The sequence below is a fragment of the Euprymna scolopes genome, chromosome 6, assembly GCF_053919585.1.
Source record: "Euprymna scolopes isolate OS-2025 chromosome 6, ASM5391958v1, whole genome shotgun sequence".
NCBI lineage: Eukaryota > Metazoa > Mollusca > Cephalopoda > Sepiida > Sepiolidae > Euprymna > Euprymna scolopes.
This window is the reverse complement of record NC_136487.1, coordinates 94,034,972-94,050,749: the sequence shown is the minus strand read 5'-3', so window position 1 is coordinate 94,050,749 and position 15,778 is coordinate 94,034,972. Positions and strand designations below refer to the sequence as shown.

At 30.8% G+C, this 15,778-nt stretch overlaps 1 protein-coding gene across 1 annotated transcript in view; it reads left to right on the top strand.

The window, feature by feature from the left end:
• The window catches only part of LOC145277804 (cytoplasmic dynein 2 heavy chain 1-like), a 253,964-nt gene that overhangs the window by 150,086 nt on the left and 88,100 nt on the right, over positions 1-15,778 (top strand). Inside the window, exons 43-48 of the mRNA XM_080129659.1 lie at positions 2,623-2,774; positions 4,325-4,469; positions 7,744-8,017; positions 9,848-9,979; positions 11,242-11,474; positions 15,259-15,481. Coding sequence (XP_079985785.1) covers positions 2,623-2,774; positions 4,325-4,469; positions 7,744-8,017; positions 9,848-9,979; positions 11,242-11,474; positions 15,259-15,481 — 1,159 coding nt within the window. The remainder of the gene's footprint in view (positions 1-2,622; positions 2,775-4,324; positions 4,470-7,743; positions 8,018-9,847; positions 9,980-11,241; positions 11,475-15,258; positions 15,482-15,778) is intronic.

The window sequence follows — 15,778 nt, the reverse complement described above, 5'->3', positions numbered from 1 at the left end:
TAGTATAAAGTTGCTTCTTTCTGTGAACCTGGAAAAAGAATTTGCAATAAGAGTAGATGGTTTAAATATCATGACGGCTTTTGACTTCAAGCAATTTCAATGTTTTTTTTAGAAACGAATGTAGATAGGCGGAGATAGAAAGTAGAGATTAAATGCCTTTAACTGTTTCACTAAATATAGTTTTCCTGTAACTTCTCTCCCAGTTGTCAATTATCCTTTTCATAATTTTATTTGTATACTAGTAAGACCCGTGTACCTGTGATGCCCGGTAGAAATATGCCCCTCACTTCATTTGAAAAAAAAAAATTAAACTATGGTTGTTAGTGGGAGCCACTGCCAGCTCAGTAAATTAGCGAGCACTGGCATCCACGGTCAAAATGAATGTACCGTGCTGAAGTAACAATGTTAGTATCTATGAATCCATTCTTAACAGATGGATTTGATTATGTGATGTGATTAATCTGTACCTAAAGTGTCAAATAAAATAGGGTAGTGTGGCCGATTAGATAGCAGTTTTTACCGTCTGCCTATAATGTATAATGAAAATAAAAGAATGAAGTAAAAATTAATTATAACCCAGTGCATTTATTCTGGAGGGAACATTGTGTTACAAGGAAAAAAAAACAACCAAAAACACTGCAGCTAACCTGAACAATGATTCCCATAGCCTTTAAATTTTTCCTTTTAACTTTCTTGTAAATTTTCCAGCGATTATCATAAAGTACAGGCTTAATTTTCAGATTAAAAAAGAAATTTAAGATAGTATTTTTAATGACTAAAAGTCGGGGATCCATTTGTAATGATAATCTTCTAATAAATGGAACACACACTTTTTTTGCCACATCAGTTGTTAATGCTGCCCCTAGCCATTAAATGTGTGTTGGTAAAGTGTATACAATTTTTCCCAAAATATTTGGTAATGTGAAAGCTAAGCGTGTAATCTATGATAAGCACCGTAGAAATTTGCAAACAAATGTAAAAGGAGAAATCTAAGTGCTAGTGGCAGCATTAACAATGGGAGTGGTAAAAAATATTGAAGAGTTTAGCTTCCAAATAATCATGTCTTTTTTATTACAATTTGTTCTGAAAAAAAATTATGGAATTTTATTAAAAGATATATGTTGTGAAATAAAATTGTTGACAAAAAATAAGTTTGTTTTATTTCATTCAATGATCTTCCATATTTTTTTGGCATAATAATAAAAAAACAGTGCAAATATTTGGGAGCTAACCTCTTCAATTTAGTCCAGAGTTAAAATCTTCAATATAGCCATATTCTCTATATAGCATTAATAAAGGTAATGTCTAAGGTTCCAAAAAAGTTAAATTCGTTGTTTTTCATATTTGATGATACACTAAGTTCTTTTTCCTACTTTTTACTTTTTTCAGGTTCCTTTGATTTATGTATAATAAGTCACATGTTCCTCCGTTTCATTTTTGGCATCCTTTCTGTTCTGCAGTTATAAAGGAAATGATGAATTTGTTCTCTCAGTTTTGCTGTTAGTATTTTCCACATTGTAGGTAAACATGTTATCGGCCTGTAGTTGCTTGGGATCCTTGCTTTTTGGTTCTGTCTTTGGTCATCCATTCTGGCATGTGTTCTTTGTGGATATGTCTTTTCTGGTTCTGGATTAACCTTTCATGTAATGTTGTGAATTTTTTTAACAAATATTCATATATTCCGTTGTGACCTGGTGCTGTTCGGTTTGCCATTTTTTGTAGGGTTGTCTTGAAGGTTTTTTGCTGATTTCATTCTCTGCCCCTTCTTTGATTTGCTGTGACTCTTCTTTCATGTCTTTCAGCCATTCACCATTTTTGTTTTGATCCTGTTGCTTTTCCCTATATCTGGCTTCAACAGAATTTTGTTTTTGTCGGGTCTGGTTGTTCTGTTCTTGTTTTTTCTCTATTCACATTTTGATAGAACTGGCTTTCATTGTTTTCAAAGGTTCTGTTTTGCTTTCACTTTTAAGATTTGTATCTGTACCATCTTATTCCCCATTCTTTTGCCGCTATTTTTCACTTCAATTGTTTCTATTTCTTGTTAAGTCTCTCCTTGCTAGTCACATTTCTACTTTTCCATCCTCTTCTGTTTATTTTCATCTTCTTTATCACTTTGACTTCTTTTTTAAGTTTGTCAGTCTGGGTTGCCAGCATCAATTCCCAATTATTATTATTATTATTTATTTATGTATTTTTTTCTATCTAATCTACTTATATGTTTGTGATTTCTACAGACACATATATGTGAATTAAATGATGAAACTGAATAAAGAAACTCATTCTTTAAATGCTCATGAAAATATAAGAAATATTAGAGGATAATTGAATCAGTGTAGAGTAAGAAAAGGTTGAGAAAATGCATAGATCTCTAAGTGATTGGTGATCTGTTCAGTTAATTACAAAATATAACTAATTGGAACAATAAAAACAGACATTTTTCAAACATAATTCAATTCGAGAACTAAAGTATATTTTAGCATGTATTTTTTTTTTATTAAAGTATATAAGAAAAATTCTTAAAGAAACAAATCTTGATTAATTCAGATTTAGTACAATAATATGTGTAGAAGGCTTTTCTTTGTTGAGACACTGAAATTACATTTGATTTAACTTTGATTTCAGGTTCTGACTTATAATGGTTTCTATGATTCCAACTTAGAATGGATCGGCCTTGAAGGTATCCAGATTGTTGCCAGCATGAATGAAGGTAGTTCTCTCGGACGTTACAAACTCTCCACTCGATTCACTTCCATTGTCAGAATCTGTTCAATCAGGTAACATCTTTTACTGCATTATTTCTTATAGTTTAACGATTATACTTGCACACATGATGGCATCTTCAAACGTTTTTGTTTCTAATTTCAGTGTTTGCTTGCAAAATTGTAATTTAGCTCTCATAGGAATTGCTTTAAAAAATGGTGAACAATCGCACACTGGCACACATACTTCTTGTTACTTCTGTTTTAGTGGTGAGGCAATTTACTTACTCATTTTTTTTTCAAAGACCAAATATATTTTAGACACATCATTTATTTTTTCTTTGAGTTTCATTCTGCCTAAGTTCTTCAGCTTATGATTTTGATAAAATCTGTTTAAACACAGAATTATCAGGGAGCTATTTTCTTTGAACCAGATCCAAGTTATCTTCACTGAATCATTACTATTCAACAATTTTCTTTTTTATTTCGAAAAACGAAAACTATATTAACTTTTATTCACATCCAAATTTAAAACTGGATATTCTTTCTTCTTCTTGCTTGAGACACCCAAGAAATTAGATGTAGTCTGACGGGCTGTCAAAATTTCATTAACTCACATTGCAGTTATTTCCAAACTCCCTAACTACTGGTCACAATAAAATGAGGCTCCCAGAATAACTCCTCATCTTTGCATTGTTTTTCCTTCTGCCAACCCTGTTGGCTCTCAGATATTATCAACAAAGTAAATCATACTTCTACATTGGCCATACATATATTTCTTTATTCATTTATCCTGGCATTACATATATCTTCATTGTGTTTTTGACAATTAATGTAGAATTTTTCACCCCTTTATGCGTCATATCTCGTACATCAATGTGTGCTTTTGAGAAATCATCTCTCTGAGAATGATAAAAAAAATGTGTAAACTTATCAACAGATGAATTTGCACAATTTTTTTATTAACTTGTATTATCCCTTTTTCTTTGTTTACTCTGATCCTCATGTATGAAAACACTAACAACATGTTTGCTACAAAAATATCAAAATATGCTTATTTTACAAAACATTGATTAGTTTTATTGCTACTGTTGTCTCTTTTTTCATATATATTATTTGCATGACCCGCGAGATGCTTTCAGAAAGTTGAATACTGTCCTGATGTCATATGGATTACATATTCTTTGGACTTTTTCTACAAAGCTCTTCATAAACTGTGATGCTAAAGTACTAATTAAAATTCTTCTGAAGGTTGAAGCTTTAATCCTCAGCATGGCTAATACAATGAAACAATTGTGAATTGGTTAAGACTTCTACCCAGACATGCCTGGTATAATGAAACCTTGCTATTCCCATGGATTTTGTGTAGATTCTCAAATTCATCAGAAAGATTCCTGACTTCAGCAAGACACCTCTGAAGAAGGTCGGAGTTACATTGGCTGAAATGTTGTTTGAATAACACTCAAAATAAGAAAAATAGTTTGAATAATCCAAATAATCAAAATTATCAATCTTCATCAAAACAATTCAGAAGTATAATTGAATTCCTGAATTATTTTATTATTTTATTCCACATGGTGTTTTCTCTGTTAATGAATCGTTTAATTTTTCTTTTTGTCTACCAGTTATCCTGACCATGAACAACTAAAATCTGTCTATACAGCCTACTTGAATGCTGCCTTACAACAGAAAGTTCCCAGACATGCAATCTGGTCAAATCCCAGCAAAGTGCATGCCTTAGCTGGATCCATGGTTCAACTTTATGAACAGGTTAACTTTATTTGTTATTGTCCAACTTTATATATATATATATATATATATATATATATATATATATATATATATATATATATATATATATATATATATAGTAAAAGCAGATTTTTCCCTATTGCAATGACCGGCCTACTCCTGTAAGCAAAAAGTGCATATAGATTTCTGCTATATATGTGTCTTATACTGATAAAATATTAGCTGAACACATAAAAGATTTCATGGATCAATTCTAATATATTTTCTAAAATGGTGGTATCTGAAAGAGTTTTTCTTTTAAATCATGTGTTATATAATCTAGTTATTTTGAAAAAAGAATCCTTCACATGCCACTATTTATGAACCATATCTACCCTCTAAATAATGTAGAATTATCTTCAAATATTTAACAAAATAATTGAATTTGAGTAAAAAAATATTTTTTTAAATTCATTTGAATTTCATATTCTAAATTGTTGATATCATAAAAATATGGAATAGTTCATTAGTATTTTCAGAGATACAGATATAGAGTTTAGGCTGATGCTTGGCAGTGCTGGTGTAATGCTTGAGCAGTATTGCAACTCCTGTATATATATATATATATATATATATATATATATATGTATATATATATCAAATTATAATGATTCAATGAAATTTAAAAAAACATTTATTTAAATCAAGGATTTTTTATTATTCCAAGTAAGACAAAGTACTTGTGTACAAAGTACTTGTGTATAAAGTTCTTCCAGTTAAATATTATTAAATATTATAATTATTATTACCGAATTTTTTATACCTCCCAGTAAGGCAGTATTATTTTCGATTTAACAGTAAAGGATCATCATTAGTATTATAAAATTAAAATAACAAGTTCTATCAATACACTTAGTTTTAGTTGTACAATTTACTTACAGATATTATTCTAATTCTTCAGTTTAATTCCCCCATTTTAAAGGATATTATCAATGAGTATAAAATTAACAAAAAAGAGCACCTTATCATTTAATTTTTGAGTGGACTGGATTTAATAGATTTAAACAGAGGAAAGAATTTAAGATGTAATTAGGTTAATTAGTTTAAAGGTTGATTTCAGCTTGAAAAGCGCAAAATTTTGTTTGCTTCTTCTTCCTCTTCCTTTCTTTCATTTTATTTTATTTTCTCTGCCTCTTTTTCTTTGCTCCCTTTCTCTATACCCAAGCCTAACCTGACCTACCAAAACAGTTACTCAACATTTTTATAGCTTTTTATAGCATGTTTGAACTTGTCTATAGAGGTCAGTCTCTGCGCTATATATATATATATATATATATATATATATATATATATATATATATATATATATGTCTTCCCCCCCCCAATCCATCTCTTCATTTTAAATTTCTCTCCCCTCCACTACCCCTTTCTACCTATTCTACCTCACTAATGTTTAATTCAAGTAATACTAAGTTCTTTAATAAAAAGTTCCAACCAGACCTTAAAAATCTTTTCACTGGCCCATAAAGAAGAATTACTCAAGAAATATGCCTAACTTGGATTTCTACTCTATGATGTGGATTACACAATATACAGCTTGGATCTCGTTACCTCACTGCTTTAAAGGACAGTTACCTTGGATTTTACCGCACAATTTGGAACTAAACCTTTATATCCTTTCTTCAATTTCCCCTGCTATGTGACTTCTATTTAATCAATTTTTGATTATGATTTTCCATGTCTAACTGACTTTAGCAAATAGGGTGAATAACGTTATATCTATCTGCTAATATTTTCTCCTCAGAAGAGATGGTAGGCATCGAAACCCTATAGGATAAGGAGATAAAATTTCTAAAGTATTCTTTGTCTTACTTAGAATAATAAAAAATCCTTGATTTAAATAAAGTTTTTTTTTTTAATTTCATTGAATCACTATAATTTGCTTTATTTGCTCTATCCTGTATATTGAGCAATTCCTATTACGATGGGATAATACATAGAATATTAGGACCAGTAATATTTTGTAAATCTTATAATCACAGGTTTCCATAACAGCTGATTGTTGGATAAATCTATTCGAAGTATATATATATATATATATATATATATATATATATATATATTTGTGTTCACAATACAAGCATATACTATGGAGAACAAATTAACAAGTCAAAGACAATAGTTTATTCAGTAAAACATATATTTGTATGTGGAACCGACTATTAAATGTATACAAAGTAAGTGTAGTTGAAATGATGTGTGTGTGTGCATGTATATATGTGTGCATGTGGAGAAGAAAGTTTATGTACTGAATAGGATGTATGTATGTGCGTACATACATGTGTATGTAGAGATAAAGTGTCCATTGGGAATGTCTATCATAGAAAGTCTGAGTATTGTGCATGTATACGTGTGATTGGAGAAAAATGTGTGTGTGTGTGAGTGAGCATATGGTAGTGTTTATCAAGTCAACCCTCAGATTGAGAAAGTGTGTGTTGGTGTTGAGGCCAGCTAGAAGAAAAGAATAAATTTTGTTTGTATCCCTTGATCACAATGTCGTCTGATGTTTCCAAACGGTAGATAATTCAGGACTGAAAATGCTTTCTGGTGTGAGGCTGTGTAATTGTGTTTGGAAAAGGGAAGTAATGCTATAAGAGCCTGAGTCACATAGGTATCTACATAAACATGATATTAACATGTTGATATACAGAAGATATATTAAAAAAATTTGTTTAATGAATTTGTATTTCACAGTGTTCTAAATTGTTGACATCATAGAAATGTGGAATAGTTCATTAACAGATTGAGATAATGGGAGACATGTAAGTAGGTATACATATGATATTAGCATATTAATATGCGGAAAATATATTTAAAAAAACACTAATTTTAGAAAGGATATTCATATTAACTTTCAGTAAAATATCTTGCTTTATGTCATTATATAATACTTAAAGAATATTTGCACAATTTCTCGATATATAATCTTTTCATGTTGTTTAATGTTTTGCTAATTTTTCCACCATTCCATTTTTTTAGAAAATGGAACTGTACATTACTGAAAATTAATCCAGTGCTTTGTAAACCTACTATAAGGTCTTTTGGCCAGAAAATTTTTCAGTGAGGAGATGGAAAGTGGGAGGGAGAAGAGAGAAAGATAAAGAAAGGGGTAGAGAGATAAAAATTTTAATAAAAATATGTTATGCATTTGCCTCGTATTCCTGTTAGTTTTAAATAAAAGGAAATCTTATATATGTTGTTAGAATTTCTGTTAAATGTTCACTTATTTTTTAATGTCTTTTATTCTGTCCAGCTTCAAAGCCAGTTCAGTGTGGATGAATACAGTCACTATTTATTTACTCCTCGTGATTTAACCCAATGGATTGTAAACCTTCTACGCTATGACTTGAGCAATGCCGCTAATGACAATTCTAGTGAACACCTTCTTGAGATCTGGGCTTATGAAGCGAGGCGCCTCTTCCGAGACAAGATTGTTGGGATTGAAGGTCTCAATCGATTTGATCGTCTCCTTATGTCCATCATTCAGGCAGATTGGTCAACAGCAAATATATTTGAAAATTTAGAAAGTTAGTCTTTTTATTTTGTTAATTTTAGTTTTAAAAATTTATAATTGAACATCAAAAATAAAAGCACTTGTTAAATTTGCCTTTAAAGAAATCCAAATAAGTATTATGAATTCTCAGGAATTTGTTTATTTTTTGTTTTTGATTATTTTTTAATCTTTGTAGATTATATTGAACTATTATGTTTCCTGGATCACAAATTCATAGAATTCATGTAGTATAGTTTGAGTGATTTCTTGGATCCTCATGGATTGTCTATTGTTTTCTTTATTGACAGAAGCAGCTGTTGGTCTCTCTCTGTGATATAAATAGTTGGATCATTAGATGATAATGTCTAGTTATAAACATGATTGCTGTGGTGATGTAGCAACTGAAGTTTCTGTCTTCCTCTCACTTTCTAACTGCAATACAATAACAAAATGAAACAAAAACATGGATGTATATTTGCTCATGTTTTTTGTTACTTTATTGTTTTACACATTATGTGAGTTTCCCATCATTCTTCCCTGGAGACAGAATTTTGAAAAAAAACATCTGAACACAGTCAGCTTAAAGGTTAAAGAGGAGATCTTTCTCTCCTTTGCCATGCTTCATTTTAAACTTTATGTCTGTGATGTGATATCCTAATATGTAGCTCTAACTTTAATTTTTAACTTCTAATGAAATTTTCTATTCCTCTGCTTAAATTAAAATACCGTTTTTAAACACCATTTTTGCACACTTCATCTAATTCTGCTACATTTACAAGTACATTCAGAGAGTATAGCTTGGTGAGAGTCCAACAATAACCCATATAGGACCAGTTTATTTGAGAGCTGGGTGATATTTATAGAATTAAAAACAGAACTCAAAAGAGCATAGTGTTGTAACAGTCTAATAATACCTCCCCATATTCCTCATATAAGAGCAGTTGATTTGATAAGCCACTATTCAAATCTTTTCTCGAACAATTTCTCCAAACGTATAATCTAGCTCCACCAATCAAAATCTCTCGTTTCTCCCAGTTCTTTTTTTTATGTATCAAACTTAAAAAAAGAGAGAACATGCCTGTTAATTTCTTTAATTCAAAAAAATATTAACATTTAAAATTTTAAAAAAGCAAAAATATTAAAAGAAAACTATGATTTATATATGAACTAGAAGAATATTCATCCCACGACGGGGTAAAATTAATTCCCCAACAAAATGGTTTTGTACAACTTTTATGTCTGTATAGAGTCAAGATATAATGATAATTCTAATGTTGATCCAAATCCATTACATAATTTTGATTACAGAAAATGTCTAAAATTTATCACTTAAGCTTAAGAGTTTTTATGAAAAAGTTGAAATTCAGGCAATCTTGATTATGTGGTCCTTTAACAATTCTTAAAATTTAATGTAAATCGAAAATGTTTGAATTTTCAAATTGGAAGTTGTGCCCATATTATGCCCACCTGCTCCCTCCCCCATCATCAAAAATTTTTTTATAACACTCCAAAGAAGCTGAAATTTGGGAAATATCTTTTACTTAATATCTATACCTTTTAAATTTCACAAAACTCAGAGGTATTTGACAACTTCCACTCTCTTTTTACTTATTTTGTATAAGACTAAAATAAACTAAATGTATCCTACATTTAGGCTCCTTGTGCCTAACAGCTGTGTTTCAAAATGCACAAATATTTCTAACTTTATATAAATAAAAATAGTTGTTAAGAATAAACGATTTATTTTTTAAACAAAAGCTATTTAAGAATTTTGGTTTGTTAAACTTTAACTTCATGTGATGATAATTTTGGTTTGTTAAACTTTAACTTCATGTGATGATAATGCAAATATTAATATTTTCAGAGTTTTATCATGTCAGCTGGGGTAGCAGGGCTCGAGGAGACAGATCTTCTGAGACCATAAATGGCAAATCTTTGGGGCGACTCTCATATGAAGATCTGGAGTCAGTAATAGAGAAAGGACTTCGTGCCTTCTGTAAGTAAATCTTATAAATAGTTACAGTTATTTTTTGTTTTTCAAATGTTTTGCATTGTTACTGATATAATCATATTTTTTTTTTTTTTTTTGATAACCTTTAGCATGCTTTCTATACATTTACTTTTGTAAATGAGATTAATTTTTGATATTGATGTGAGTTATAGGATTGGCAAGTCAAGTTCCAATCATGTCAAATCTGCTTCATTCACCCTTGGCAAAGTGATGAACCCACTCACACATAAATTATGTGTCAAATAGAGTGACAGAAATTTGTCTACAGCAGATATTGTGTTATGTAATCAGGTTGTCGGCAAGAAAGAGCATATTTAACACAACCTGAAAAAAATTTTTTTAATGTAATTTCATCCCAAACAAAGCACAGATTTGATTTGATTTAAGGGGCTATTATTTGGGTCCAAATTTACAGGGATACTATGTAGGAAAGGTGTCTGTTCTTGCATAAAATAATTGTTGGTTTGGTGCAAGTTCATAACTCCTCCACAAAAAAAAAGGGAAAAATCGATATGGTATTTGTACCTATGATGGAAAGAAAATATTGTTCACCAAAAATCACATAAATTGATCTGGTAGTTTTATTTAAAAAAAAAAATTAAATTTTATGATTAAATGATGATTGATTATCTCTTGACCCCATTTTATAAATAGTTTGAAGGACAAGTGAAATAATTCTAAATAATTCAAATTTTTCAAGATTTTAGAAAACCATTTTTAACATACTGAGGGGGGGGGGCATTGGAAAAACTAAAATTCATCACTGGTTAACTTCACCTTAAGATAATTCTTCAGAAATAGCGTTTTAAATCAGCTTTGTACATCATTGTAATGCCTACGAATTCCAATAAATCGCTTAAAAATGATTTTCTTTATAAAAATAAAATTATTTAATTAACATGATTTTTTAGTGTAAAATATTTTCTTTTTGTTTGGGTGGGGGGTGCAATTATGGACTAACACTTTTTTCTAAACTGTGTACCTAATTCTAAAGAATTAGAAAAGCCAATGCCAACAAAATCAGAATTAAGCAAAAAACAAAAAAAAAAAAAAAAAAAAACAAACTGTAACATAATGATTCATATGCATGACATGCTTATTTAAAAAAAAAAAAAAAAATTTATCATGTGGCTTCCATATTATGATTTAAAGTGAGGTTTGATATTGTTTGGTGTATATAACCCCAATGTAAAATCCTTTTTTGCTTGAATGGAAAAATGTAGGTTGTTAATAAAATGTCTTTGTAGGTTATGAAAACAAGATGGATGACATTTTAATCTTCAAAGAAGTTGTCGATCATATTGCCTCTGTGGATCGTGTTTTTACTATGTCTGCTGGTTCACTGCTCATGGCTGGACGAAGTGGAGTTGGACGCCGGACAGCAATCAGCTTGGTAGCTTTCATGCACCAGATGCATTTATTTTCCCCCAAAATATCCCGTTCATATGGCATGAAACATTTTCGACAAGATTTAAAATCAGTAAGTTACTTTTAATAATATCCATCATCAACTATTAATATGCAGTAATACAAAAAGTAAAATCACTAAAAATTATTTGGAGTATAAAAAGAATTTTTGTTGTCATGACTTTTGAAGAATTTTACTTTTGAGTTAGTAATTTTTAACAATTAGATTAACTCCATGTATTGTTGGATATATTGGAGAGAGAGAGAATTATTCATGATCCACCATAGCCCAATATTAGGATTAGTATATTTGCAATATACTAATATTAAAATACACAAGAGAACAAAACAATGATAATGCATTCTGGTACAAAAATATCATATATATAAAATAAAATAAGAATTTCCCCTATTTCTTTGACCGGTATAGTTCCGTAAAAAAAGAAATAAACTGCATATGGGATTCAGAGAAATTTTTATTGATTATTCCTTATATTAATTAAATAAATTGTTTATAGATTGGTTTTACCATTGTTGTATCTGTGTGTGTTTCTTGCCTATATGTAACTTTGATAAATATACACTGAATTATTAGTGATCATTTTTAAAAAGTAAAGAATAAATTAAAAGATAAAAATAGAGAAGGACAATGAGACAAAATTGAAAGTAAATGGGCTCTTGGACAATTTTGGATATATACAGCTAGTTATTAATAAAAACAAGTGAAGCATGCATGGTCCCCTATGAGTGCACAATAAACAACGCGTAAAAAAATGACTAGGTTCAGCATTTGCCCTCCTCCATTTAGCCCCAAAAGTCCACAGGGGACGTCAAATACTGGTGAAAATGAACAAACGGTGCAGTTTTAAGCCTTAACATACGTAAATAGGCCTTAAAATACGTAAATTTGAGCTTTGCACAAACAAAGAAATGACTAAGCTCATTATTTCCCCCTCCCCATTTAGCCCCAAAAGTCCATAAGGCCTTAACGTATTTAAATTTGAGTTCAGCACGATGCAAAACTGCTGAATAGACATACACACAAAATTTTGGACAAATATGGTAAAATAGTCTCAAAAATGGAGTGTTTTTATTAACTGTAAAAGAGCCCGTGGGACACACCCAAGAGTTATCACGAAGTATAGACAAACAAAATTATATAGAAATCAGTTAGTTACAACTTTTTAGAAAATTTTATAAAAATCCAAGGCATCAAATTTTTTTAATAAGCACAAAAGTGTCAATTTCAGCCATTTAAACTTGAAAGGCACCCCTAGGGGGGCAACTGGAGTTTTCACAGTAAATCCATTCTGTTACTTTTTTACTCATATCATGTTTAATGTTTGTACAATATTTCAAAAAATTCCAAGGTATAGTTATTAAAAAAAGTGTGGACGGACGAATGGACAAGAGTGAATTTACATGTCCACCCTCCTTTTGTCGGGGGACTAAAAATGCAAATGGTTAAATTTAATTTTAACAAATGTAAATCAATGTTTTAAAGGGCAGCTTGAAAGTTAATATAATCAAGATGAGGCATATGCTGTCTGATGTCCATGCAGCATCAGTAAGCTTGAAAATGGCTCAGACTTCATCAAATGCAGAACTTGCAATAAATGTTGTCACAAAAAGTGTTCCAACCAAGCAGTATTATGTACAGCAGATGCAGCTAACTTCACTTGCAGCATCTGTCAAAATCTGACTTCCGTCAAAATGGAAATTGTTGCAGGTGCTGAAAGAGTCAATAAATTCACCTACCTGTGTAACATAATCGATTCTTGTGGCCAAACTGATATGATTATAAGGTAATATATATTTGCTGCATGCAGTCTTCAAGTGGCTGTTAACAATTTTACAAAATAAAATTATCTCATTGTATGCAGGAAATACAATGCATAACACACACGTCCAACCTATACTCTTGTACAACTGCAAGGTGTGATCGATGATGAAACGCCAGAATGATGTGATCCTGACTGCAGCACATGAAGAAAATTGGCAATCTCACTGTAAAAGTTTTCATGATAAATTATAGTGGTTAGACGTCATTCAGAATACATATAACCTTGGCATGAGACATGAAGAGGAAAAATAATAAAATAATACTAAGAACGTTAATATTCAAATGCAGATGAAATACGAATGCAGATGAAATCGACATAAAAATAATGCAATGATGAACACATGACTCCCTTGGTGCTTTTCATCTATTATATAAAGAGCAGTTGTCTGTGTGTCTAGTTAATAGTCAGAAACTAGCAATACACATCAACAAGTCTGTTGCATTACCTATAGTTAACCTTTATTGAAACATATTTATGGAAAGTAGAACGTGGATCTTGGGTTTACTTTCAGCAGCTGCGTAACTTTCACTTCTCTTTAATCCTTACATGCCATGAGCAATGTTTCTGACATAAAGTGGGAAGAATTTCAGCTTTCTAGGTTGGAATCAATCCATATAAACTTTTATATTTGTCTAGTTTTTGACATTGGTATTGTTTTTTTATCTCCTTCCATCAAGTGGCTTCATGCTTTGTCATTAGAAAAATATTTGTTCTGTTAACGTATAGATTTCTATAATATAAAAACAAGCATTGACATATATATATATATATATATATGGCACAATCATGTTGACACACTGGTTCTCGCCAGATCACAGAAGTTAAGCAACGTTGAACCTGGCCAGTACCAGATGGGTGACCATTGGAAAGGCGAGGCACTGTATGTACCGTGATGTAAAATACCAGGTTGGGAAACTGGTGTGTTCTATCCTTCTCTCGAGGGTAAATGGGCCTCTCTTCAGCCATGGTAGGCAACCCATCTAGTGATGTCATCACGATAAGAAATACCCTTGATAGCCCTAGTGAAGCATAAAGTATTCAGCTATGGACAAGATTTGAATTACAGTATAAACTCATGTAGTGAGTTCAGTCTCTGCTGCAGCCGCATGTTATGTTTTTTTGACATATAAAATAATTTTTGAGAAGAGAAGGTACAATTATCCTTAATTTTTCTGATCTACCTCTTACTACTACTACTACTACTACTTGTAACAGCAGTAACATAGGCCAAAAATCAAGAAACACGAGTATAAATGATAAACAAGTATTTTATTTAGTGCACATGTTTGCCACAAATCGCAGATGCATATATTCTTCAACATGAAACTGAAATAAAAAAAATGCACTCATAAATATCTCTAAAAAAACACATCATGATAATTGGAATACCAATGATAATTAAAAATGAAAAGAATGAATTCAGAGAATTTGTATGCTTACCAGAAGATGCCAACCTCCTTCTCGCATGACTATTGATTTGGAAAGGCAGTGTTAAAGTTGACAGTTCCTCTCACCCAATTGTTTAGAATGAGAGCAGTGTGGAAGAAATATCAAGACAAGAAAACAAGGATAGTAACAACATAAGAGAGTAGGAAAGTTCCTGGAGGAACTTAATCAGGAATATATAGACAAGGAGGCTTCGCTCCAATGGCTCAAGAATAACAAGTTTCTGTTTGATAAGGAAAAAATTATTATAATGGGACAAGATCAAGACTTACAAATGGATTAAAAAATGACTGATCTACAAACAATGCAGATTTTGCCACTCAGCCACCTAATGTCTGGATACCAACTCCTATTGGCAGATAACCTTTATACAGTCTGCCACAACAAAGTATATAAATTTCTTTTTGTCTTTTTGTTTGTTTTGCAATCTGGGTTGTGAAATTATACTGACTAAAGCAAACTCTTACAACTAAATCTCAATTTCATTTATACTAAAAAGATGAAACTTAAAAAAAAAAAAATCCAAAATGTAATTTTTAATAAGGATCTTTTTTCATTTATTTTCAGTTGCTTCAAATGAGTGGTATTGAAGGTGAACAAGTGGTCCTTCTGCTTGAAGATCATCACATTGTGGATCCAGCTATGTTGGAGTTGATCAATAGTTTGCTGTCTGCTGGGGAAGTGCCTGGTTTATACACACCAGAAGAGCTTGGACCTTTGTTAGCACCACTAAAAGACATGGCCTCAGAAACTGGTTTTATTGGATCACTTTTTGCCTTTTTTGTCTCACGTTTGTATTTTTATTTTTATTTTTGTCATTGAAAGTTTTAAGTTTTTATTAAAAGTTTTTACACATTGCAAATGTATAAGATTTTTCAAAGAAATGTTTGGGTTCTTTTTTATTTGAATGCCAAAAAAAATAATTATAACTTAATTTCTATTTATATATATATTTTTATATTTGCCAACTAGGCTTGGATTAATGAAGGGCATTTTTTCCTTCTTGGTCAGAATTCTCTCCATATTAAAAACATAAATAAAGAAAAATCTGTATAAAAGAAGTACCCATGATGAAAGAACAATTTTA